At 36.7% G+C, this 27,124-nt stretch overlaps 1 protein-coding gene and 1 non-coding gene across 2 annotated transcripts; one reads left to right on the forward strand and one right to left on the reverse strand.

The window, feature by feature from the left end:
• Positions 1–9,626: 9,626 nt before the first annotated feature.
• On the reverse strand, positions 9,627–9,732 carry LOC111784218. The gene has a single exon (XR_002813498.1). It is a non-coding gene; the product is annotated as a small nucleolar RNA R71 (small nucleolar RNA).
• Positions 9,733–10,880: 1,148 nt separating this feature from the next.
• LOC111784206 lies at positions 10,881–11,357 on the forward strand. The gene has a single exon (XM_023664989.1). The coding sequence runs from the start codon at positions 10,881–10,883 to the stop codon at positions 11,355–11,357; it is 477 nt and encodes a 158-aa protein (XP_023520757.1).
• Positions 11,358–27,124: the final 15,767 nt, after the last annotated feature.

Below are 27,124 nucleotides of genomic sequence, written 5' to 3' on the forward strand. Positions count from 1 at the left end.
AACAAACCAATTGTTCATTAGAGGATCAGTGGGACATAAGAAACAAGAAGTAACTTCAGGGGTACACGGTAAATTGACCCAGCTCTAGTTACGAACAACCTGTGAAGAATCGACTTAGTAATCATGGTTATATCAAATGGATAGAAATAGTGAGGGGAGTGCAACTACTAGGCTATAGTGGAGTGTCCTAGTAGTCAACGAATGTTGGTTAACAAGGTTAATGAGTTTAACCGGTTAATCTTGGATCGTTGGAGCCCATGATCTATAGGTCCATTAGGTCCCTCTACTAGCTCATATCGGACTAAACCATAGAAGAGTATGACGAGTGAGTTCGAAGTGTTCGAATTCAAATTAGATAATATGCATACGATATATTTAACCGCATTTTTGTTTTATTTACGAATTAAACAAAAAGAGAGAATCAGAGATATTTAAATAAGATTTAAATATTTTTATCAAATATGTGTCGGAATTGATTGAGATTGACATATTAATTAATATGAAATATTAATTAAATAGTTTAATTAGTCATTTAATATTACTTTAATTTGAAATTAATTATTCAAATTAATGGTTGAATTAAAATGAAGAAAGTCAAAATGTTCAATTCATGGAAAAATCCATGTTTGAGTTAGTGGAATTTTGAGGTGTCAAAATTTGGTTAACTCAAAATTGCATGCTTGCCACATAATTCCAAACATTTGAATGGAATTTTGAGTGTCAAAATTTGGTGATCTCAAATTTGCATGAACATGCAAATATGACTCTATAGATAGAGTGATCAAGGTACATGGAACTTCTCTCTTGGAAAAACCTTGAGAAAAACTCACACAAACTCTCTCTTCATATATACTAAATCCCTTCCAAGTTTAGTCACTCACTGGATTCCACAATCCCGTTCTAAGGCCGGAGAATAGTAGAGAAGACACTAGTGGTGGTTCGAAACCGGTTCGTGAGGAAAAAGAAATTTGAACTACAAAAGGTTAGTACTCAAACACCTTGAGTTTTAATACTTATGAACATGCTAGTTATTTACTATAATTGATGTTCTAAGAGTGCCTAAGATCCAAATTGCTCCTACATGTGTTATGATAACTCCATCAATTGGTATCAAAGCAAGGTTTTAGGCACTTTATTTACATTAATTTGAGCATGGTGAGTACCATTTCATGAATGAAATTTTGTGGTTGCTAAAGTGGATGTTTATGGTTTTGAGATTTTTTTTTATGCTTCCTTTTGATACAATTATTTTAATTGGCCTAATGTGTATGGGCTTTAATGAGTGAAGAAAGATCTGTAATTTTTATATAGTCAGAAGAGTCCATTCTAGGTTGTAATTGATCGATAATGGAAACAAAAGCAAGCTTAACCAAAGAAGATGGAAGAGGCGGTTTGGGTGTTTTTCTGCTGGTTGGGGCCCGGTTCAACGTATTTAAGGATTGGTTCGACTGTTCGTGATCCTCAGGAGTTGTTCACGTTAATTTCAAATTTTTAATGTAATAATTTAGTTAATTGCTTGCTTTAAAATGCCAAAACCAGTCCATTTTAGTGTATTTAATTAATTATGCATTGTGAATGTATGTTTTAATTAATAGAAAATGTATATGCATAGAGTATGCCATATAGATTTAAAATCTCACCATAGGCTAAGCAAGTATGTTATAAGTGTTATAATGTATAGTATGCATGTTTAGGGTTCCATGAGTGATAGATATAAATTGTTATATTATTGCATGGAATAGATGATTATATAATTGTTATATAAAACATGTTAGATGCATATTATAGGTTATTTCAATGTCATAAAATGAGATAGATGTTAAAATCTATAATAAAGATAAGTGCATGCTCACTTTGGGTTAAGAACCAAGCACGATCAATTTTAATAGTTAAAATAGGTCGATATCTTATAAAATTGAGGTTACAAGAAAGCTCAACTGGCACGATCTTGTCTAAGGTTGGAGGTACTTCAGTTGACAGTTTATGGAACACCCACTACCTGGAGATCGAAACAGTACTTGAGCTTAGTTAGCCCAGTTTTATGAGCATGCTTGAGTGATGTAAGTTTTAGAAAAATCACATAGACTTAAGTTATATTTAATTAGCCGGAATATACCTAAGTAATGAGTAAACCCAACCGTCTCAAAATACTTAGTGGGAGGAAAAATGTATATGAGATACATCGTTTTCTTTTTACGCTCTCTGAGAAATTCACACCGTGAGATTCATGCTCGGCCTCGTGTCGCCCTGGGAGCGTCCTCCATTCGGAAGGTATTTGCGTGAGTCAATAACAACTTGAATAGAGAAAGTATTTATAGTAAGTGGGAGAAGGAAGTATATCAACACGTCCTATGGTCTCCACCACTAGGTTGCACCGTGAGATTCCCATGTTCCACCTGCATGTGAGCAACTACCCATTCAGAGTGTCGTAACATGGGAGCCGAACCAACGCAAACTCCAGAAATGGATAGGATTTCTTAGGTCCATTCCCAACTTAGGCTTTTTCATTCGATAGCATTGTTGGGACTGACCTCTGAGGTCTGAAAAATGGCGGGTCACACTTACGAAGAATTACTAAGAGTTAGTATATTCTTGACCAAAATAGCGATAACTAAAACACTATAGGAACAAGAGTTATTCTGAGATTAGTGTTTAAGTCAAGAATGTCTTGGTTTAGTGAAGGATGTGATTGACTGCCCCTCGGTAGCAGTTGCTCTAACTCACTAAAATATCGTTGCAAATTAATAATTTTTGGGTACATTGTTACATTTGCTAAACCTGATTGGATTAAACAGGATTAAGTCAAATCACTAATAGAATTTTCGTTATATCACAGCATGACAAACTCAATAGTACAATTACTCACTTCTGAGAAATTAAACGGTGACAATTACGCAACTTGGAAATCAAACCTAAACACAATACTTGTAATTGATGATTTAAGGTTTGTTTTAACTGAGGAATGTCCTCCAAACCCCATCTCAAATGCAAACCGAACAGTTCAGGATGCATATGACAGATGGACAAAGGCAAATGACAAAGCCCGAGTGTACATTCTAGCCAACATATATGATGTTTTGGCTAAGAAACACGATGTTATGGGTACTGCTAAAGAGATTATAGAATCTCTTAAAGGGATGTTTGGACAATCGTCCTTCTCCCTTAGACATGACGCCATAAAATACGTTTACAACTGCCGTATGAAAGAAGGGACCTCAGTTAGAGAACATGTCCTGGACATGATGGTCCATTTCAATGTGGCAGAAGTAAATGGAGCTGTCATGATGAGAAGAGTTAAGTCAGTTTTATCATGGAGTCTCTTCCGAAGAGCTTCTTCCAGTTCCGCACAAATGCGATGATGAACAAGATAAAATATAACTTGACTACTCTATGAGCTACAGACTTATCAGTCCCTCTTACGAACAAGGGACAAACAGGAGAAACAAATGTTGTTGTCTCTAAGAAATTACTACGAGGANTTTTTCATTCGATAGCATTGTTGGGACTGACCTCTGAGGTCTGAAAAATGGCGGGTCACACTTACGAAGAATTACTAAGAGTTAGTATATTCNTTCAAAAAGCAGATAAAGGATAATGTTTCCATTGCAACGAAAACGGGCACTGGAAGAGAAACTGCCCAAAATACCTTGCAGAGAAGAAAGTCGAAAAGACACAACAAGGTAAATATGATTTACTCGTTGTAGAAATATGTTTAGTAGAGTATGACAACTCAACTTGGATACTAGATTCAGGGGCGACTAATCATATTTGTTCTTTTTACCAGGAAACTAGCTCCTGGAGAATGCTTGCGGACGGCGAGATAACACTCAGGGTTGGAACAGGAGAGGTTGTCTCAGCAAGATCAGTAGGAAATTTAAAGTTGTTTTTTGGAGATAGATTCATTATATTAGATAATGTACTTTTTGTTCCTGAAATGAAAAGAAATCTAATATCTATCTCTTGTTTATGAGAACAATTGTATAAAGTATCTTTTGAAATCAATGAAGTGTTCATTTGCAAAAGGGGTATTCATATTTGTTCTGCAAAACTAGAAAACAACATATATATGTTAAAATCGAGTGAAACAAAAGCTATTTTAAATACCGAGATGTTTAAAATAGCTGAAACTCAAAATAAACGACAAAAGATTTCTCCTAATACCTATCTTTGGCACTTAAGACAAGGACACATTAATCTCAATAGGATTTAGAGATTGGGTAAAAGAAGATTTCTAAATGAGTTAGAAGACAACTCTTTACCTCCATGTGAGTTTTGTCTTGAGGGTAAAATNCCACTAATCATATTTGTTTTTTTTTTTTTTTTTTTTTTTTTTTTTTTTTTTTTTTTTTTTTTTTTTTTTTTTTTTTNCTAAGAAACACGATGTTATGGGTACTGCTAAAGAGATTATGGAATCTCTTAAAGGGATGTTTGGACAATCGTCCTTCTCCCTTAGACATGACGCCATAAAATACGTTTACAANTAGAGAGTATAAGATTGAGGTTGAGAATCTATTAGGTCAAACTATTAAAACACTTCGATCAGATTGAGGTGGAGAGTATATGGACTTAAGATTTCAGGACTATATGATAGAACATGGAATAACGTCTCAACTCTTAGCCCTTGGTATGCCTCAACAGANATGAGAAGAGTTAAGTCAGTTTTATCATGGAGTCTCTTCCGAAGAGCTTCTTCCANATCTCAACAGAATGGTGTATCAGAAAGGAGAAATATAACTCTGTTAGACATGGTTCAGTCTATGATGAGTTTTGCTCAATTACTTGATCCTTTTTGGGGATATGCAGTGGAGAATGCTACATACATTTTGAGCATGGTTCCTTCTAAGAGTGTTTCAGAAACACCTTATGAGTTATGGAAAGGGTGTAAAGGTAGTTTACGTCACTTCAGGATTTGGGGATGNAAAATTAGAACATCTTTCAAAATTATGTCTATTCGTAGGATACCCCAAAGAGACGAAAGATGGTTTGTTTTATGACCCTCGAGAAAATAGAGTGTTTGTATCAACAAACGCTACATTCTTAGAGGAAGACCACGTAAGAAATCATCCACCTCGCAGCAAACTAGTATTAAGTGAGATTTCTAAAGAAGTTACTGATAAAACAACAAGAGTTGTTGATCAGGCTGGTTCTTCAACACAGCAAACTAGTATTAAGTGAGATTTCTAAAGAAGCTACTGATAAAACAACAAGAGTTGTTGATCAAGCTGGTCCTTCAACAAGAGTTGTTGATGGAGCTGACACTTCTGGTCAATCACATCCTTCTCAAGAGTTGAGAATGCCTCGACGTAGTGGGAAGGTTATAACTCAACCCGATCGTTACTTGGGTTTGGCAGAAACACAAGTCATCGTACCTGATGATGCCGTTGAGGATCCATTGACCTATAAACTGTAGAAAAATAAATTTGCTCTGATACCAATTTGTAGAAATTAAAAGCTGCTCTGGTACCGACTATTAGAAAATGGACGCTCGCTCTGAAACTAACTCGTTTAGATAGCTCTCACGAAATTTTAAGGGGGTGTCGAGAGGGGAGAGACAAAGAGACAAAGAAATTCTCAAAAAGCCTTTTTTTCTATTACACTTTTTGTTCTGCTTTTTTTGCTCTCTAACTCTTTCTTGTTCTCTCTACTTTTACAACGATAAGTAAAACTTATTTGTAAGTTTTCCTAAACTAGACCCTACGGGCGAAGAGGTTCAACCACGAGACCAAAGGTAGAGGGGCAGGAGCGAAGCTGTGAAACCGACAGAGGAGGTGAAGGAATTGTGAGACCCGTAGGGCGAAGAGGTTAAAAAGGGCCATGTTTTTATAAAGTAGTGTCTTTGTATTTTTATGTGTATTGTGTGTTCTGAAATAAGACTAGTACTCTATAGGGGGACATTTATGGGGGAGTACTGTATCGTTCCCCTATTTCAACAGTAAAGACTATCGATGAATGAGAGTTGACTCCTTCACCCATTTATTCTTGAAGGAGGTAAAGCAGTTAATGAATTGACTCTCACAGCCTCGCTCCTGCCCCTATTGATTCTTTCACCTATTCATTGTCGGAAGGAAAGACGAAAGCAAGAATGAGAGTTTACAGTAGGGGAGAGGAAAGAAAAGAAATAGTGAAACCAGAACCTGAACCGATATTACTTACCTGAGCTACTGAACCGAGAGCTACTGAACCTGAAAGTGTTGAAAGTCTGAACTCAAGATTCATTCGAGTTCACTGTAAGACGAAACCTCAACCCTGAGCTACTGAACCGGAACCTTCCGATTCGTCAGNAGACTAGTACTCTATAGGGGGACATTTATGGGGGAGTACTTCTTGTTTAAGGAGGATACTCTTAAAGAAGAAAGGGTAAGGGAATAACATCAGGCAATAGAAGTTTAGTCTTGACTTACTCTTCAGTAAGTAGTTCAGTATAGGTTACAGAGGGCAGAGTATAATGAGTCTTTCAGGAGTAGAAGAAGTTGTTTCGGCTTTACCTTGATTCTTGAACTATAAACAAGAGAAATAGGTTTATTTGGTTTGGAAACAGTGTCAGGCGTAAGGAGTTAGGGATTCATTGGAGCTTATTATATGTCAAAAGAGTAAACAACTCATACCGTTGTATCCCCACTCGTCCTGCACGAGGAATAATGCAGTCACCGAAGGAAATGCCACTACGCCTTCGATCCTGTGACTCTTAATCAATGCAAAATAAAATATGGGGAAAGCCTCTTTCTTTCTCCGATTCTGGGTAAGATGTTTTGTGGGTAATAAGCATTGTGCGCAAAAACTCCAAGGAGTAAGGGATTCTTTGGTGTGAGTTATATGTTATTGTGAGTGAGAATGGTGTGATATCTTTGTGAGTAAAGGTTTAGAACTGCATTATTTGTCTTTTTTATGTATTTTGGCTAAATAAGGTGTTCTCTCATTTTCGGGTCTGTGAGTGGTGTTTGAGTGGTTAAGAGTTTTCTTGCGTGTTAAAATTGGCCATAACTCCTCCATAAACTGGTTAAGAGTTTTCTTGAGTGGTTAAGAGTTTTCTTGCGTGGTTAAGTGGTTAAGAGTTTACTTTCCTTTTTTTTTTCTCCCTCCCTCGTTTAAGTTTATTTCCAACAAAACTCCTCCATAAACTTAAATGTTCTATTCAATGATTCCACCTGCACCGTTTCCGTTGTCTCGATCTTAGTCGTGGTTTCCTCAATTTTCTCTTCTTTTGCTCGAGTGGCAAAATATGATTGACCTTCTCTGATGAGACTTCATTTGGATCTTCTCGAGAACAGCCCATCTGAGACTCCAACTCTTCATTTCTCCAGTTCTCAGCCACGCTTGACTCAAACATCACGACTTCGTTCAATTTACTCAATTCCCTTCGTAAGTCAACAACGACCTTTACTGCTAGCATTCTTGTTTCCTCCAGTTTGGTTTTATCATGAGTGAGTGTCTCAATCTTGTGTCATAAGTTCATTGTCTCCTGTTGGACTTGATTCAAGTTCACGTCAAGTGAGTTACTCTGTTGAGTCGGTATCTCTATATCTTTCTTCTCCCTCACCAGCTCATCCACTAGACCCTTGATAGCTCTAAAGATAGAGTTATATCAAGTCTTTTTGTATTTAATATGGCACTCTTATTCACTATTTTCTCATTATTTAACTCATTTATTCTACTTAGTGAGCATGAAATCGTTTATTGCGGTCCAACATGGAAAAAAATATGATTTGGCATAAATCGATCTTAATTGTACTTTTAATTGAGTTATGTGGTAAAATTTTAGACGGTTGAACCATGAGGGAGTAGAAAATAAATAGGGGATGACATGGAAATTTTAAATCCACATCAACAGTCCAAGTGGTCATTGATTACCCAATGAGGAACATCCTATGTAGACAACTTATTCCTTTTCATCCCTAAAGGGAACCCATGCTCAATATGAAAGGAAAAGAAAGACCAAGAGGAAGAGAGCCACATTTTCGGGGAGAAAAAATTGAATTACACAGCAGCAGCCTCTGCTGCAGTGAGCTGTTGTGAAACTAGAGAAGAAGAAGAAAACCCTAATCCAGCAGCTGTTGACAGCAGAAGGAAAAGGAGACCAACAAGGATTGATTAGGGCAAAGAGGTAGACGTGAGAGCTCAAGAGAAGGGAACTTCCATTGACGAATAGCAACAAACCGGAATAACTCTCTATTTCCTTATTCTCTTTCCTTATTCCATCAATTTTACATGATGAAGATGCGGATTCCTCTGTTTAATTCAGTTTGTATGGAGAGCTAAACTTAATAGGGAAGGCGAGAGACTTTTATATAGTTCAAGTATGTTGACGGTATGATTTTAGTTTATTAAAGAGTTGTTGTTAATGATTTACATGTATGCTTAATTAGCTACTTTACATACATAGTTGTTCTCTTATTCGGGAGAAGAGAGGGAGCAATGAAATCCTCTTTACTACTCTAGTTCCATAGCAAGGAGACTTGAAGGGTAATAGAAGGGTTAGGAATAATTCTTCTCCTAGAGCCTTGTTAATAGATATTACAACGATTACGGAAATAATCACCATTCATGACCCTCGGAAGTGGCTTGAGAATCTATTAAAAGGAACTAAAATCTACCACAAAACTCAACAACTTATCTATTTAATCTCTCTTAGCCGAATCTTCCTCATTATAGTTCATTTTCTCATAATTCTTTTTTTTTCGACAGCAGTGACACTCTGTTTTAGTTTTGTTTAAATAGTTAAAATCTCCAACACCCATTTGAATGTTACCCAAAAACTCACTTAATTTCCAGCGATAAAATTAACCAAAAAGATAGGTTCCCTGTGGAATTGATAATTTACTTATTACTTGTTACTTGTGATAGTGTAGACTTGCACTTATTCTTGTGAATTTTACATCATTTTATTATATACATCCACAAGCGATCAAGTTTTTGGCGCCGTTGCCGGGGAACCTAATTTGGTTATTTTACTTGTAGATTTTCGTGAGTTGGAGCAAAAAAGAAACCATAGTAAGCTGAATTTTCTACGGCTGAATTGAGCTTACTGCTGCAGAATTCTATGCATGAACCCACCTACGGGTTTGAAATTTATTTTTCATCCCGAAATAGAGAGAACCTTTAGACGAAAGTTGAGGGAGAAAAAGAAAATGACGGAACAGAATATACAGCAAATGACCCAACTGAATCGGGAGTTCGAAAATCTAGTGATGATGGCTAATCAAGAGAGAATTACTGCTAATGCCATTCATCTAGCCGATGATAGAGAAAGAGCAATCCGAGCATATGCACACCCAGCTGTGGAAGAGCTAAATACGTGCATTATTAGACCCGAAATGCAAGCAACCACGTTTGAGCTAAAGCCCGTGATATTTAAAATGTTGCAAACCATTGGAAAATTTCATGGACTACCGTAAGAAGATCCCCACCTACATCTAAAGTCATTTTTGGGACTTAGTGACTAAATTCGATTTCAGGGAGTGGATAAAGACGTGATTAGATTGAGCTTATTCCCTTATTCTTTGTGGGATGATGCTAAATCATGGTTGAATACCTTAGCACCAAAAAGAATTGATTCTTGGAATAGTCTAGCAGAGAAATTTCTGATCAAGTACTTTCCACCCACTAGAAACGCACCACTAGAAACGCACGGTTCAGAAATGAGATTGTTACTTTTCAACAGTTTGAAGATGAGACATTAAGCAAAGCTTGGGAAAGATTTAAGGAGATGCTTAGAAAGTGTTCTCACCATGGACTACCTCATTGTATACAAATGGAGACTTTCTACAATGGATTAAATATTGCAACTAAACAAGTAGTTGATGCTTCCGCCAATGGAGCTATTTGTCAAAGACATACAATGAAGCATATGAGATTTTAGAGAGAATAACATCTAACAATTGTCAATGGGCTGACGTGAGAAGCAACCCAGGAAAGAAGACCCGAGGAGTACTTGAAGTTGATGCTTTGTCCTCTATCAATGCTCAACTAGCTTCGGTGACTAATTTTTTACAAAATCTAGCGTTTTGACAAGGTCCAATGATCAAAGCACCAGTCCATACAGCTGCTGTGATAACCCAGACAGCAACCGAATCTTGTGTATATTGTGGAGAGGAACACACTTTTGATCAATGTCTAAGCAATCCGGCCTCAATTCTTTATGTGAGGAATCAAGCTAGTCAAGGCGACCCAAAAAATAATTCATCCTCAAATACTTATAATCCGGGGTGGAGAAACCATCCAAACTTCTCATGAAAGGGACAAGGCTCATACAACCAACAAATGCCACCTAAAGCAAATTACCCTCCAAGTTTTGGAGTACAAAATCAATTGACATATGGTTCTCAACAAGCCACCACCCAAAGGGAAGGAACTAGTCAAGCTCAACACATACCGGGAATATCACTTGAGAACCTAATAAAGAAATATATGGCTAAAAATGATGCTGCGATACAAAGTCAACAAGCATCCTTGCAAAATTTGGAAGTTCAAGTAGGTCAATTAGCAAATGAGTTACGAAATAGACCTCTTAGTAAGCTGCCAGCAGACACCAAAATGCCAAAAAGAGAGGGAATGGAACAATGTCAAGCAATAGAGTTGAGAAGTGGGAAAGAAATACCCAACAGAAGAGAAAAAAATTAAAGAACACGGTGATAGTCGTTCTCAAGAAACTGCTGATACACAGCAGAGAAAGGAGGAAACTGTTGTGCAGGAAAAGCACAACAAAAATGATGCAGAAGTTACTGTACATAAAGAACACAACAGAAATTATGCAGAAATTGTGAAACCTCCTAAATCGCAAACATCAGTCAGCAGTGGACAAGAAAGCAAAATATACACACCAACATCTCCTTTTCGACAAAGAATAAAAAAGAAAGAAGGAAGAAGCCCACTTTGAGAAGTTCATGGACATATTTAAGGAAATTCACATAAATATACCATTAGTTGAAGCTTTGAAGCAAATGCCAAATTATGTGAAATTCTTGAAGGATGTGCTCACCAATAGAAGAAAGTTTGAAGAATTCAAGCTGGTACCATTGAATGAAGAGTGTAGTGCAATATTGAAAAACAAGATCCCGCTAAAGGAGAAAGACCCCGGTTCATTCACAATTCCAATATCAATAGGAGGGAAGAAGCTAGGTCGAGCATTATGTGATTTGGGATCAAGCATTAATCTAATGCCGCTGTCTATTTACAAAAAGTTAGGTATTGGTGAAGCTAGACTAACTATAGTCACTCTTCAACTAGCAGATCGATCTTTCACTCATCCAGAAGAAAAAATCGAAGATATCCTAATTCAAGTGGACAAGTTCATATTTCCAGCTGATTTTATCATTTTAGATTATGAAGCGGATCATGATGTGCCAATTATCTTGGGGTGACCATTTTTGAAAACTGGAAGAACATTGGTAGATGTCCACAAGGGAAGAATAATGTTGAGAATGAATGATCAACAAATAGAATTTCATATGAATGACCACATGAAATATCCCGCAGTAGTAGAGGAATGCTCAGCAATTTATAAATTGACAGAGAATCCAGCAACAAGAAGAGGACAAGAGCAGGAATAATTACACTACACAACAAGCAGAAGTGCAGAAAACGAATTTGGATCACTAGAATTAGAAGAAAGAATGAATTCATCAATGAAGTTATCTATTGATGACACACCCTTGAACTACATCTTAGAAGAAGAACTATTTGATATATGGGAGATAGACTTCACGAAATTATTCCCACCCACTTCAAGATGGAGAGTTCCAAAGGGGCATCACTTCTTTGACAATGGATAAAAAAAAAATGAAAAGAGGAAGAGGGAGCTAGTCACAATTTGCAAGCAAATATATGAAGCTCCGAGTAAACCAAGTTAGTTTTTCTTTTCTTTTTATTTATGCACCTATATAGTTGTTTCTAAATAGCTATCTTCACTTTCCTTAGAATGATAGTATTTTAAATTTTATTTTACTTGTTGTCGTGAATAACTCGCATGCCCCAAGGAAGTTAGCCAATTTTGTAGATGAATTAGGGGGATTTAGATGTAGTTAGGAATGCTAATTTCAGCCTATAAAGGAGACTAATTACACTTAGTGCATGCTAGGATGTGATTGATGACAAATATTATTCTCTCGTAGTGCACGTTGCGACATAGTTGTCTTGTCCATTTTTATTTGCATGTGGTTTTATTTCATTTTAATGTTGTTCACTTTCTCATCCATGACATGCCAAGGCACCACCACCAAAGAAATTTTTTTTTAGGAACATCGTAAAAGATTTTCTAATCCCCCAAGGAAGGAAATTTATATGGAAAAGAGAAATGGATAGAAAATAATCTTTATACATTCTCGGGTAAGCTTGAAATGTTAAGAAAGGAGCTGCTAGACATCATAGTTCACCTGCAACAGTAGACATACAGCAGCAGCACCAACAGCTGGACTTTCCTTATACATTCTCGGGTAAGCTTGAAATGTTAAGAAAGGAGCCGCTAGACATCATAGTTCACCTGCAACAGTAGACATACAGCAGCAGCACCAACAGCTGGACTTTCCTTATAAATTCTCGGGTAAGCTTGAAATGTTAAGAAAGGAGCTGCTAGACATCATAGTTCACCTGCAACAGTAGACATACAGCAACAGCACCAACAGCTGGACTTTCCTTATACATTCTCGGGTAAGCTTGAAATGTTAAGAAAGGAGCCGCTAGACATCACAGTTCACCTGCAACAGTAGACATACAGCAGTAGCACCAACAGCTGGACTAATAGCAGATTTACAGCAGCAATATTTCCAAGTTTTTGGAGAAAATTTTATGGAGCTACAAAGAATCTTCACGATGCCTAAAGATAAGGGAATTCTCTGAACACACCCTATACAAGCTTATTATCTTATTTTGGAGCATGCATCTATATTGCATATAATTTTGAAAGATATCCATGCATGCACCCTAGAAACATGAGCTTTATTAGATAGGGTAATATATCATGCATATTTTAATTTGCAGTAGGGATGTTTTTTTTTTTTTTCAAGAACTAGGGATCTAATATAAAATGCTTCAATAGGATAAATAAAACAGTAAGGTGAGTGGTGTGTTTCTCTACGAGAACACAAGGAGTTAAGGAAATTACAGCTTAAATGGAATGGAGTATTCATCAAAGTTAAGGTGAGGATCCAATCTATCATAATCCACCTTAATTAGAAAGAATTCCCATAATTCACCCAACCTTTAGACCATTTTCCCGACAAAAACAATAACCAATTCTGCACCTCAATCTACTTTCAAGAATGATTTCACACTCACACTAATGCTCATTGAGGACATTGGCTAGTTTAAGTTTGGGGGTATTTAAAGCAATTTCATTACCCCATACAAAATGCAAAGCCAAAAAAAAAAAAAAAAAAAAAAAAAAAAAAAAAAAAAAAAAAAAAANTACCCGAGACCACTCCTCTTCAACCTCAAGCTTGAACTCTCAATGCTAAAAAAATGGAAAGCAAACAAATTGTCTTAATTGCTCGTTGTCGGGCAATCTCCATCACCAATGGAGGTGCCTGAATTGAAGGTAATTGGGATGTAAATAAAAAAAAAAAAAACNAAAAAAAAAAACAAAAAAAAATTCATACCCGAGACCACTCCTCTTCAACCTCAAGCTTGAACTCTCAATGCTAAAAAAATGGAAAGCAAACAAATTGTCTTAATTGCTCGTTGTCGGGCAATCTCCATCACCAATGGAGGTGCCTGAATTGAAGGTAATTGGGATGTAAATAAAAAAAAAAAAAACATAAAGAAAGCTTCCTTATTGTTCAGGTGAGTTGCATCACAATGTGGCCACACTGAAAACTACAGAATGCTAGCAAAAGAGTCGAGCTAAGGGGAGAACGAGTGTTAGCCTATATAGTCATCCCTTGAAGACTTAGGTGATTTGCACCACAAGTGGAGGCACCCAGAGAATAGGGGGATGACTTGAAATATCCTTAGAGAAAAAAATTTGTTAATGAAATAAATTATGAAGCCAAGTCACAAAAGCAAAGGTAAAAGGAATGGTAATCAGTTTAGAAGTGTTTTGAGGAATACGGTGAAAGTGAGGAATGTGTTATTTTTCATGTAAGATTTGGTTATAAGTGGAGGGTGAAATGTGGGGAAAACTGAATTGAGGAATGAATATAAGGAATGTGATCTAAATCATGCATTTGATGAATACTCTCCTAAAAAAATTTGTTAATGAGAAAAAAAAAAAAAAAAAAGGNAAAAAAAAAAAAAGAGTGGAGAGAATGATTGCTCAAGGATGAGCAATCTCTTAAGTTTGGGGGTGTGATAACTCTCTAAAGGTAGAGTCATAAGTCTTTATGTATTTAATATGACACTCTTATTCACCATTTTCTCATTATTTACCTCATTTATTCTACTTAGTGAGGATGAAATCGTTTATTACGATCAAACATGAAAAAAAAATATGATTTGGCATAAATCGATCTTAATTGTACATTTAATTGAGTTATGTGGTAAAATTTCAAACATTTATGCTGAACCATGAGGGAGTAGAAAATAAATGGGGGATGACATGGAAATTTTAAATCTACATAGCAGTCCATGTGGTCATTGATTACCCAATGAGGAACATCCTATGTGGACAACTTATTCCTTTTCAGCCCTAGAGGAACCCCATGCTCAATATGAAAGGAAAAGAAAGACCAAGAGGAAGAGAGCCACATTTTCGGGGAGAAAAAATCGAATTACACAGCAGCAGCCTCTGCTGCAGTGAGCTGCTTTGAAACCAGAGAAGAAGAAGAAAACCCTAATCCAGCAGCTGTTGATAGCAGAAGGAAAAGGAGACCAACAAGGATTGATTAGGGCAAAGAGGTGGACGTGAGAGCTCAAGAGAAGAGAACTTCCATTGACGAACGGCAACAAACCGGGATAACTCTCTATTTCCTTATTCTCTTTTCTTATTCCATCAATTTTACTTGATGAAGATGCAGATTCCTCTGTTTAATTCAGTTTGTATGGAGAGCTAAACTTAATAGGGGAGGCGAGAGAGTTTTATATAGTTTAAGTATGTTGACGGTATGATTTTAGTTTATTAAAGAGTTGTTGTTAATGATTTACATGTATGTTTAATTAGCTACTTTACATACATAGTTGTTCTCTTATTCGGGAGAAGAGAGGGAGCAATGAAATCCTCTTTAATACTCTAGTTCCATAGCAAGGAGACTTGAAGGGTAATAGAAGGGTTAGGAATAATTCTTTTCTTAGAGCCTTGTTAATAGAAATTAGAACGATTATGGAAATAATCATCATTCATGACCCTCATAAGTAGGCTTGAGAATCTATTAAAAGGAACTAAAATCTACCACAAAACTCAACAACTTATCTATTTAATCTCTCTTAGCCGAACCTTCCTCATTATAGTTGATTTTCTCATAATTCTCTTTTTTTCGATAGCAGTGACACTCTGTTTTAGTTTTGTTTAAATAGTTAAAATCTCCCACACCCATTTGAATGTTACCCAAAAACTTACTTCAGCAATAAAATTAACCAAAAAGATAGGTTCCCTGTGGAANGAGGAACCCCATGCTCAATATGAAAGGAAAAGAAAGACCAAGAGGAAGAGNTACTTCAGCAATAAAATTAACCAAAAAGATAGGTTCCCTGTGGAATCGATAATTTACTTATTACTTGCTACTTGTGATAGTGTATATTTGCACTTATTCTTGTGAATTTTACATCATTTTATTATATACATCCACAAGCGATCAACCCTTAATCTCCATTAACAGGTCATTCTCTTTCTTCACATCTTCTTCAACTCTCTTCGCAAGTTTAGACATTACCTGCCATTCTCTTCCTTCTCCTGTTTGAGATAGGCGGAACTCTCATTCCGCTCAGCAATTTCCTTCTCTAACTTTTAAACTTTATTTTCCAGCTCTTTCTTTTCTTCTTCAATTTTCATCCTTTTTCTTTTTTCTTCCTCGAATTGCTTTTCTGGCCATTGGAGCTATCTCTCTTCGAGCTCGGGCTCTCTGTTCTTCGGTTGTTCATCTTTATTCGATTTTCTCGTCTCCGATACAGCGATTTCACCAAATCCGCTGCGTAGCACCTCATTTCTAACCGTTTCTACCACCTCAAGACTACCACCATCATCTTTCGCACCGCCATCTCCTTTTGTGTTCGGCTCTTCGTTTTGAGCCATCAAGAAGATGCCTCCACTTGTTGCGTCATCCAAGGCCAGGTTATGCTTTCTTCCACCTTCTCTTCGACTCGACAATCTCTCGCAAAGTGACCCATTCTGCAACAATTGTAACATCTGTCGGAAATACAATTATTTGCATAGTGGCCATATTTCTGACATTTAAAGCACTGGATGTTGGAATTGTATCCTTGACCACGTCCTTGATTGCGTCCTCTTCCACGCCAATTTGCTTGGCTCGATAGTCTCTTCTCCTGGTAGTTTTCTTCATAACTATTGTCTTGACCACCTCGACCATTCCTGCGGCTTCCACGATCTCTACCTTGAACATTTTGTGAATAGAGTACTTTTCCATCCTTTAGTGATGCCTTCGTCAGAAGCGCTTGATCGAATGGCTCCTCCTCCTTTTTCTTGCGTTGCTCGTGTGCCTCGAGAGAACTGGCAAGCTCATCGACTGTGAACTTCGTTAGGTCATTTGACTTTTCTATGGCACATACGACATTCTCGAAGTTGTCAGTTAACAACCTCAAGGTTTACTCCACAACCCGCATCTCGGGTAACATTTCTCCGTTTCGATTTAGTTGATTCGCCACAGTCTATACACGTGTAATATAGTCTGATACATTTTATGGCTCCTTCATCTTCATGCTCTCCAACTCGCCTCGCAGAGTTTGGAGACGCACCTGCTTGACTCGGTCGGTTCCTTTGAACTTCTTTTCTAGAGTGTCTCACGCTTCTTTTGAAGTAGTTGTCCTTGCAATCTTCTCAAAGCCCGACTCGTCAACAGCTCGGAACAACATCTATAATGCTGCCTTATCCTTTGACCGTAATTCCTTTAGCGCCTTGTTTTGCGCCGCCGTATAACCCGTGACATCCTTAGGTGCATCGAAACCGTCTTCGACCACCTCCCATGCGTCTTGCAAACCAAGAAAGCTTTCATTTGGATGCTCTAATTCTCATAGTTCGTCTTAGTCAATCGTGGTAGCGACATTTTTCCTATTATGTTCACCATCAGCTCTAATACCAATTTGTAGAAAAATAAATTTGCTCTCATACCAACTTGTAGAAATTAAAAGCTGCTTTGATACTGACTTGTAGAAATTAAAAGCTGCTTTGATACTGACTTGTAGAAATTAAAAGCTGCTTTGATACTGACTTGTAGAAAATGAACGCTCGCTCTGAAACTAACTCGTTTAGATAAGTCTCACGAAACTTTAAAGGGGGTGTCGAGAGGGGAGAGACAAGGAGACAAAAAAATTCTCAAAAAGCCTTTTTTTCTATTACACTTTCTGTTCTGCTTTTTTTGCTTTATAACTCTTTCGTGTTCTCTCTGCTTTTACAACGATAAGTAAAACTTATTTATAAGTTTTCCTAAACTAAAATTGGCCATAACTACCCGATATTTTTCTCACCAATAAGCCACTCCTTTTTTAAATTAAGTAGGGCTTACTAAATTAAAAAACCAAAAACTAATAATTACTTTCCTTTTTTTTTCTCTCTCCTTTATTTCCAACATAAATGGACAATGAATGATGAAGATAGAGATGAGTGGATCAAAGCCATGAATCTTGAAATGGAGTCGATGTACTTCAAATCAGTCTGGGAACTTGTAGATCAACCAGATGGGGTAAAACGTATTAGTTGCAAATGGATCTATAAGAGGAAACGAGATCAAACCGGTAAGGTACAGACATTTAAAGCTCGACGTGTAGCAAAGGGTTATACCCAAAGAGAGGGGGTGGACTATGAAGAAACTTTCTCTCCTGTTGCTATGCTTAAATCGATTAGAATACTCTTATCCATTGCCACATTTTATGATTATGAAATTTGGCAAATGGATGNAATATGGAATTTCTCTCTTGGAAAAACCTCGAGAAAAACTCACACAAACTCTCTCTTCATATTTACTAAATCCCTTCCAAGTTTAGTCACTCGCCGGATTCCACAATCACGTTCTAAGGCCGAAGAATAGTGGAGAAGACACTAGTGGTGGTTCGAAACCGGTTCGTGAAGAAAAAGAATTTTGAACTACAAGAGGTTAGTACTCAAACACCTTGAGTTTTAATACTTATGAACATGCTAGTTATTTACTATAATTAATGTTATAAGAGTGCCTAAGATCCAAATNGGCATCTCAATCAGGCATTGTACATCGATAAAATGTTGGTTCGATATAAGATACGGGATTCAAAGAAAGGATTATTACCTTTCAGGCACAGAGTTCATTTGTCGAAGGAACANATAAGAGTGCCTAAGATCCAAATTGCTCCGGCATGTGTTATGATAACTCCATCAATTGGTATCAAAGCAAGGTTTTAGATACTTTATACATTAATTTGAGCATGGTGGGTATCATTTCATGAATGAAATTTTGTGGTTGCTAATGTGGATGTTTATGGTTTTTACATNGGCAGTTGGTAGTCTGATGTATGTCATGCTATGTACCCGACCCAACATATNATCTGTAATTTTTATGGAGTCAAAAGAGTCTATTTTAGGTTGTAATTGATCGATGATGGAAACAAAAGTAAGCTGAACCAAAGAAGAAGATGGAAGAGGCGGTTTGGGTATTTTTCTGCTGGTTNGTATCAGTTCAATCCGGGATGTGCTTATTGGACTGCCGTTAAGAATATCCTCAAGTATCTTAGGAGAACGAGAGATTATATGCTAATGTATGGTGCTAAGGATCTGATCTTACAGGGTACACTGACTCAGATTTTCAGACCGATGTAGATTCGAGGAAATCGATATTAGGATCTGTCTTCACTCTGAACGGAGGAGCAATAATATGGAGAAGCATAAAGCAAGGTTGCATTGCTGATTTCACCATGGAGGCTGAGTATGTTGCTGCTTGTGAAGCAGCGAAAGAATCTGCATGGCTTAGGAAGTTCTTAACTGATTTGGAAGTCGTTCCAAATATGCATCTTCCCGTCACTCTTTATTGTGATAACAGTGGAGCAGTTGCAAATTCAAAAGAACCAAGAAGCCATAAGCGAGGAAAACATATTGAGCGCAAATATCATCTCATAAGGGAGATTGTGCAACGAGGAGATGTGATCGTCACACAGATAGCTTCAGAACACAACATTGCTGATCCATTTACAAAGCCCCTCACGGCTAAAGTGTTTGAAGGGCACCTAGTGAGTCTAGGACTACGAGTTATGTAATCTAGGGCAAGTGGGAGAAAAGGCATGAGTATGTGATGCCCTAGTTTATTGTATTTCTCTCTACTCAACGTTATAAAACCCCACTAGAGTTTTAGTCCAAGTGGGATTTTGTTGGGTTTTATGTCCTAAAACTCATAGTTTGTAAACAAAGATATATTCTATTTTCAATAAAGTTATTATTGTTGTTTATTCAGAAAAAATTGTTATTGAATAAAGTGAACTTTACGATCATTAATCTAAATCCAATAAACTAAGAACACTCTGGCTATAGTATGACTACTTGAACTATATGTAGAGACATAAGAGTGGATCAAGTTCAAGTATATAGTCAAAATGATCTATAGTATAAGGATAAGGCTGAGTACCTTATTCTGGGGACACTATGGATGCGGCCCACTTTTGTATATGATATAAACAATGCGATCACTAAATTGTGCATGTGGAGACATGTGAGTGGGGGCGTCCTATGCAATGAGTATTGCATAAGATCGGACCATGAAGAAAACCACTCTCACTTTATAAAGTCGTTTACTGTTGAGACTGATTTTCTTTTCATTCGATAACCTAGGTAACTCGGTTTTAATCCTGAGCTAACCATGAACTCCTGTTTATTCGGAATTATCCTTAGATTTGCATGGGTGAGAGTGGCTCTAGTTCGCCGACTCAACAGGCCTCCCATTTCAGGGGTAAGACTGGGTGAATGGCTGGGGACGTGGGGTGCAAGACGGAATTCACTCCTACCCACTTTTAGGGATAGAAGAAAGGTAGTTCCCTTAAGCACTGACTCCAGGTCTTGAACAAGGGGCCCCACCCTCTCATTGGCCTGAGAGGGATTCGGTTTACTGGTTGGACCACAAACCAATTGTTTATTAGAGGATCAGTGAGACATAAGGAACAAGAAGTAACTTCAGGGGTAAAACGGTAAATTGACCCAGCTCTAGTTACGAACAACCTGTGAAGGATCGACTTACTAATCATGGTTATATCAGATGGACAGAAATATATCTATAGTGAGGGGAGTGCAACTACTAGGCTATAGTGGAGTGTCCTAGTAGTTAACGAATGTTGGTTAACAAGGTTAATGAGTTTAACTGGTTAATCTTGGATCTTGGAGCCCATGATCTATAGGTCCATTAGGTCCCTCTGCTAGCTCATATCGGACTAAACCATAGAACAGTGTGACGAGTGAGTTCGAATTCAAATTAGAGAATATGCGTACGATATATTTAACCGCATTTTTGTTTTATTTACGAGTTAAACAAAAAGAGAGAATCAGAGATATTTTAATAAAATTTAAATATTTTAATCAAATATATGTCGGAATTGATTGAGATTGACATTTGAATTAATATTAAATATTAATTAAATAGTTTAATTAATCATTTAATATTACTTTAATTTGAAATTAATTATTTAAAATAATTGTTGAATTAAAAGGAAGAAAGTCAAAATGTTACTCCACTCAATGGAAAAACCTATGTTTGAGTTAGTGGAATTTTGAGGTGTCAAAATTTGGTTAACTCAACTTGCATTCTTGCCACATAATCCCAAACATTTGAGTGGAATTTGGTGATCTCAAATTTGCATGAACATGCAAATATGACTATAAATAGAGTGATCAAGGAATATGGAATTTCTCTCTTGGAAAAACCTCGAGAAAAACTCACACAAACTCTCTCTTCATATTTACTAAATCCCTTCCAAGTTTAGTCACTCGCCGGATTCCACAATCACGTTCTAAGGCCGAAGAATAGTGGAGAAGACACTAGTGGTGGTTCGAAACCGGTTCGTGAAGAAAAAGAATTTTGAACTACAAGAGGTTAGTACTCAAACACCTTGAGTTTTAATACTTATGAACATGCTAGTTATTTACTATAATTAATGTTATAAGAGTGCCTAAGATCCAAATTGCTCCGGCATGTGTTATGATAACTCCATCAATTGGTATCAAAGCAAGGTTTTAGATACTTTATACATTAATTTGAGCATGGTGGGTATCATTTCATGAATGAAATTTTGTGGTTGCTAATGTGGATGTTTATGGTTTTTACATTTTTTTTATGCTTCCTTTTGATACAATTATTGTAATTGGCCTAATGTGTATGGGCTTTAATGAGTGAAGAAAAATCTGTAATTTTTATGGAGTCAAAAGAGTCTATTTTAGGTTGTAATTGATCGATGATGGAAACAAAAGTAAGCTGAACCAAAGAAGAAGATGGAAGAGGCGGTTTGGGTATTTTTCTGCTGGTTGGGGCCCGGTTCAACGTATTTAAGGGTTGGTACGACCGGTTCGTGATCCTCGGGAGCGGTTCACATTAATTTCAAATTATTAATGTAATAATTTAGTTAATTACTTGCTTTAAAATGCCAAAACCAATCCACTTTAGTGTGTTTANTGCTAAGGATCTGATCTTACAGGGTACACTGACTCAGATTTTCAGACCGATGTAGATTCGAGGAAATCGATATTAGGATCTGTCTTCACTCTGAACGGAGGAGCAATAATATGGAGAAGCATAAAGCAAGGTTGCATTGCTGATTTCACCATGGAGGCTGAGTATGTTGCTGCTTGTGAAGCAGCGAAAGAATCTGCATGGCTTAGGAAGTTCTTAACTGATTTGGAAGTCGTTCCAAATATGCATCTTCCCGTCACTCTTTATTGTGATAACAGTGGAGCAGTTGCAAATTCAAAAGAACCAAGAAGCCATAAGCGAGGAAAACATATTGAGCGCAAATATCATCTCATAAGGGAGATTGTGCAACGAGGAGATGTGATCGTCACACAGATAGCTTCAGAACACAACATTGCTGATCCATTTACAAAGCCCCTCACGGCTAAAGTGTTTGAAGGGCACCTAGTGAGTCTAGGACTACGAGTTATGTAATCTAGGGCAAGTGGGAGAAATGGCATGAGTATGTGATGCCCTAGTTTATTGTATTTCTCTCTACTCAACGTTATAAAACCCCACTAGAGTTTTAGTCCAAGTGGGAGTTTGTTGGGTTTTATGTCCTAAAACTCATAGTTTGTAAACAAAAACATATTCTATTTTCAATAAAGTTATTATTGTTGTTTATTCAGTAAAGATTGTTATTGAATAAAGTGAACTTTACGATCATTAATCTAAATCCAATAAACTAAGAACACTCTGGCTATAGTATGATTACTTGAACTATATGTAGAGACATAAGAGTGGATCAAGTTCAAGTATATAGTCAAAATGATCTATAGTATAAGGATAAGGCTGAGTACCTTATTCTGGGGACACTATGGATGCGGCCCACTTTTGTATATGATATAAACAATGTGATCACTAAATTGTACATGTGGAGACATGTGAGTGGGGGCGTCCTATGCAATGAGTATTGCATAAGATCGGACCATGAAGAAAACCACTCTCACTTTATAATGTCGTTTACTGTTGAGACTGATTTTCTTTTCATTCGATAACCTAGGTAACTCGGTTTTAATCCTAAGCTAACCATGAACTCCTGTTTATTCAGAATTATCCTTAGATTTGCATGGGTGAGAGTGGCTCTAGTTCGCCGACTCAATAGGCCTCCCATTTCAGGGGTAAGACTGGGTGAATGGCTGGGAACGTGGGGTGCAAGATGGAATTCACTCCTACCCACTTTTAGGGATAGAAGAGAGGTAGTTCCCTTAAGTATTGACTCTAGGTCTTGAACAAGGGGCCCCAACTCTCATTGGCTTGAGAGAGTTTCGGTTTACTGGTTGGACCATAAACCAATTGTTCATTAGAGGATCAGTGGGACATAAGGAACAAGAAGTAACTTCAGGGGAAACACGGTAAATTGGCCCAGCTCTAGTTACGAACAACCTGTGAAGGATCGACTTACTAATCATGGTTATATCAAATGGACAAAAATATATCTGTAGTGAGGGGAGTGCAACTACTAGGCTATAGTGGAGTGTCCTAGTAGTTAACGAATGTTGGTTAACAAGGTTAATGAGTTTAACTGGTTAATCTTGGATCGTTGAGCCCATGATCTATAGGTCCATTAGGTCCCTCTGCTAGCTCATATCGGACTAAACCATAGAACAGTGTGACGAGTGAGTTCGAATTCAAATTAGAGAATATGCGTACGATATATTTAACCGCATTTTTGTTTTATTTACGAGTTAAACAAAAAGAGAGAATCAGAGATATTTTAATAAAATTTAAATATTTTAATCAAATATATGTCGGAATTGATTGAGATTGACATTTGAATTAATATTAAATATTAATTAAATAGTTTAATTAATCATTTAATATTACTTTAATTTGAAATTAATTATTTAAAATAATTGTTGAATTAAAAGGAAGAAAGTCAAAATGTTACTCCACTCAATGGAAAAACCTATGTTTGAGTTAGTGGAATTTTGAGGTGTCAAAATTTGGTTAACTCAACTTGCATTCTTGCCACATAATCCCAAACATTTGAGTGGAATTTGGTGATCTCAAATTTGCATGAACATGCAAATATGACTATAAATAGAGTGATCAAGGAATATGGAATTTCTCTCTTGGAAAAACCTCGAGAAAAACTCACACAAACTCTCTCTTCATATTTACTAAATCCCTTCCAAGTTTAGTCACTCGCCGGATTCCACAATCACGTTCTAAGGCCGAAGAATAGTGGAGAAGACACTAGTGGTGGTTCGAAACCGGTTCGTGAAGAAAAAGAATTTTGAACTACAAGAGGTTAGTACTCAAACACCTTGAGTTTTAATACTTATGAACATGCTAGTTATTTACTATAATTAATGTTATAAGAGTGCCTAAGATCCAAATTGCTCCGGCATGTGTTATGATAACTCCATCAATTGGTATCAAAGCAAGGTTTTAGATACTTTATACATTAATTTGAGCATGGTGGGTATCATTTCATGAATGAAATTTTGTGGTTGCTAATGTGGATGTTTATGGTTTTTACATTTTTTTTATGCTTCCTTTTGATACAATTATTGTAATTGGCCTAATGTGTATGGGCTTTAATGAGTGAAGAAAAATCTGTAATTTTTATGGAGTCAAAAGAGTCTATTTTAGGTTGTAATTGATCGATGATGGAAACAAAAGTAAGCTGAACCAAAGAAGAAGATGGAAGAGGCGGTTTGGGTATTTTTCTGCTGGTTGGGGCCCGGTTCAACGTATTTAAGGGTTGGTACGACCGGTTCGTGATCCTCGGGAGCGGTTCACATTAATTTCAAATTATTAATGTAATAATTTAGTTAATTACTTGCTTTAAAATGCCAAAACCAATCCACTTTAGTGTGTTTAATTAATTATGCATTGTGAATGTGTTTACTATGTATGGACCGTAAGATGTCTGCTAATCTGAACATCATCCATGGAAGGTTAGCCGGTGAACCCTTCCATGAGGCCATAAAGTTACCAAAGCTTGGGGGAGTGGCCCCACGTGTGTCGGTCAGTTACTGAGTTAAAGTTTGTAGTCTCATGCCTGCCTCTCATGAAAAATTTTAGAACACAGAGGCCCTATTTTGGAGACTGCTAACCATTTCCACATTGTTGATGTATCTCCCTCATCCGATTTGTGCCTACCTCAACGATAAAATTACAAGAGTGCAACCTTGACAGAACGAGTACCATAGTGGATAGGTAGCGAAGACTCTGATAACACTGTCACATTGCTATTAGCTTTAAAAACTATCTTGGTCATATTTGGTTGTCGTGGAGGTCTACTAGGTTCTTAGGGGCTTCTAGGAGGTTTAAATCTCATTTCTCGTTTTTAGAATGTTTGGGGTTAGCTCCTTGAGGTTTATCCATGTCCTACGTGCACTAAGATCTAGTCCTATGATTGCCGCTCACGATCCTGAGGTGCAAATTCTATTGAAAACGTTTTTACTTAGGTCAACATGAAAATTGCACTAGTTGTAGCGCCCTAATCTCAACTGAGTTCTCTCAGGCATGTTTTTCTAGGGAGATATACCTATCGATGACCTAAGTACATAATCCATAATTTAAACTTTTTCTTGATTATATATGGGAGCCGATGAGGTTTATTGGATTCTGAAGCCAGCTAGGTGGATTAACGCAAGCTTTTGGCTCGAGACTACTATGTTCTAACCTCTCGAATCTTTCTTAGCCTAAGAGCACTAGAATCAAGACCCTCTGACCGTCGCTCACAATCCTAAGGTGCCCAGGCTACTGGAGGCATCCTGACCTAGGACATCATCTAGCCAACCTAACTCTAACACCCTATCTCTGTGCAGATAAACATTCTCCATAGGAAGAATACACAATCAAACACATCGAGCTAACACATATTATATATCATGCACACATACAAGCAAACATGCTCAACGAGGAGATCACAATAGTCCATCCTCCTTTCTAACATAAATTTTACCTTAACATACTATAGTACATACTCATTCAAAAACGCCCTTCTGAAATTCTTCACATGCAATTTCTAACCACCTAAAGGAATGCTCTCATGTCCCAGCGATCACTACAAGCTTTACATGCCTAAAGTCTGTGTGGTAACTTACTTCGATGATGCGAGCCTTCTCGAACTTTTTTTTTTTTTTTTTTTTTTTGGGTTAGGAGCTCTAAAATTCTTGAAATCTCTCTTTCACGTGCTATCACTTACGCAATCGACTCATTCATAAAATTTATACATTTGCAAACTAGTTATCGATTCTTTTATATTTTCTTTTAATTTTCATAACTTTCTCTACACAACTCGAGAGAATTTATTTCTTCACAAAAATTGTAGAATTTTAATCCATCTTTACCAAGGTATTTTTCTCACAATCTTTATTCAATCACAACAAGAATTAATGAGTCCAAAGATCATCAAAAATTACAAATTTACAAAAAAATTTAGCTTCTTGACGTTCATCGAAATGCCATAGTCGGATCTGAATCAACTTAGACTTCCTTCATAAAACTTGTGTAAAATTCAACCAATTATCATCCTACACAAAACTCATAAGTCCAAAATTATTGTCTAGAGGCCACAAAACGATTCTTGTAAAGAAGCTTCAACAAAATTCCGACTCAAATGGTTGTTTTGAGCACATTTCAACTTTCTCTCTAACTCACACTCAAGAATCCCTCAACTCTCATCTTCTTTTGCTCTCTTTTTCCTTTTCTTTCTTTTTCTTTATTNATAATTGTTGAATTAAAAGGAAGAAAGTCAAAATGTTACTCCACTCAATGGAAAAACCTATGTTTGAGTTAGTGGAATTTTGAGGTGTCAAAATTTGGTTNAGTAATCTGAGGCTAATCCAAATCCGTGATTAGGAATGGAGAGTCAAAAGGGCCAATTTAGCCTTAGAGTTAATCTGACCAATTTTCTCAAAATTTTCACTATTTTCTTTTACATTTTTCTTGAATTTTTGGAATTTTTCTAATAAGTTTTTTCTATCTTAAAATTTTTTCTCTAACACCCACAATAAAATCCTAAAATTTTGACTCTAAAAGGAAAAATTGGGTTTTTTAATTTCTCACGATAAGGATCATTCAAACCGGAACTATTACACAATCGAAGGCCAAAAAGATTCAACAAGCGAATATTCTTCATCTATAAAATTAGATAGACTCGATTCAACTATTATTTCATGAGTTACAAACTGATTAGATTGATGAAGAACCATTTAAAGCTTCAGAAATGCATATTTGCACGGTTGAAGTAGCCGATGAATTTGTTATAAATTGCACTTGATTGATTAGTGGTTAGAAAAATGTACTTATCTTTAATTTCGTTTTTTTTTTTAGGAATGAAATTGAGCTCTTAAAGACTTTCACCCTTAGAAATTTGAGCATCTTTTTTATCATTT

This window comes from Cucurbita pepo, unplaced genomic scaffold (genome assembly GCF_002806865.2).
Source record: "Cucurbita pepo subsp. pepo cultivar mu-cu-16 unplaced genomic scaffold, ASM280686v2 Cp4.1_scaffold000173, whole genome shotgun sequence".
Lineage (NCBI taxonomy): Eukaryota > Viridiplantae > Streptophyta > Magnoliopsida > Cucurbitales > Cucurbitaceae > Cucurbita > Cucurbita pepo.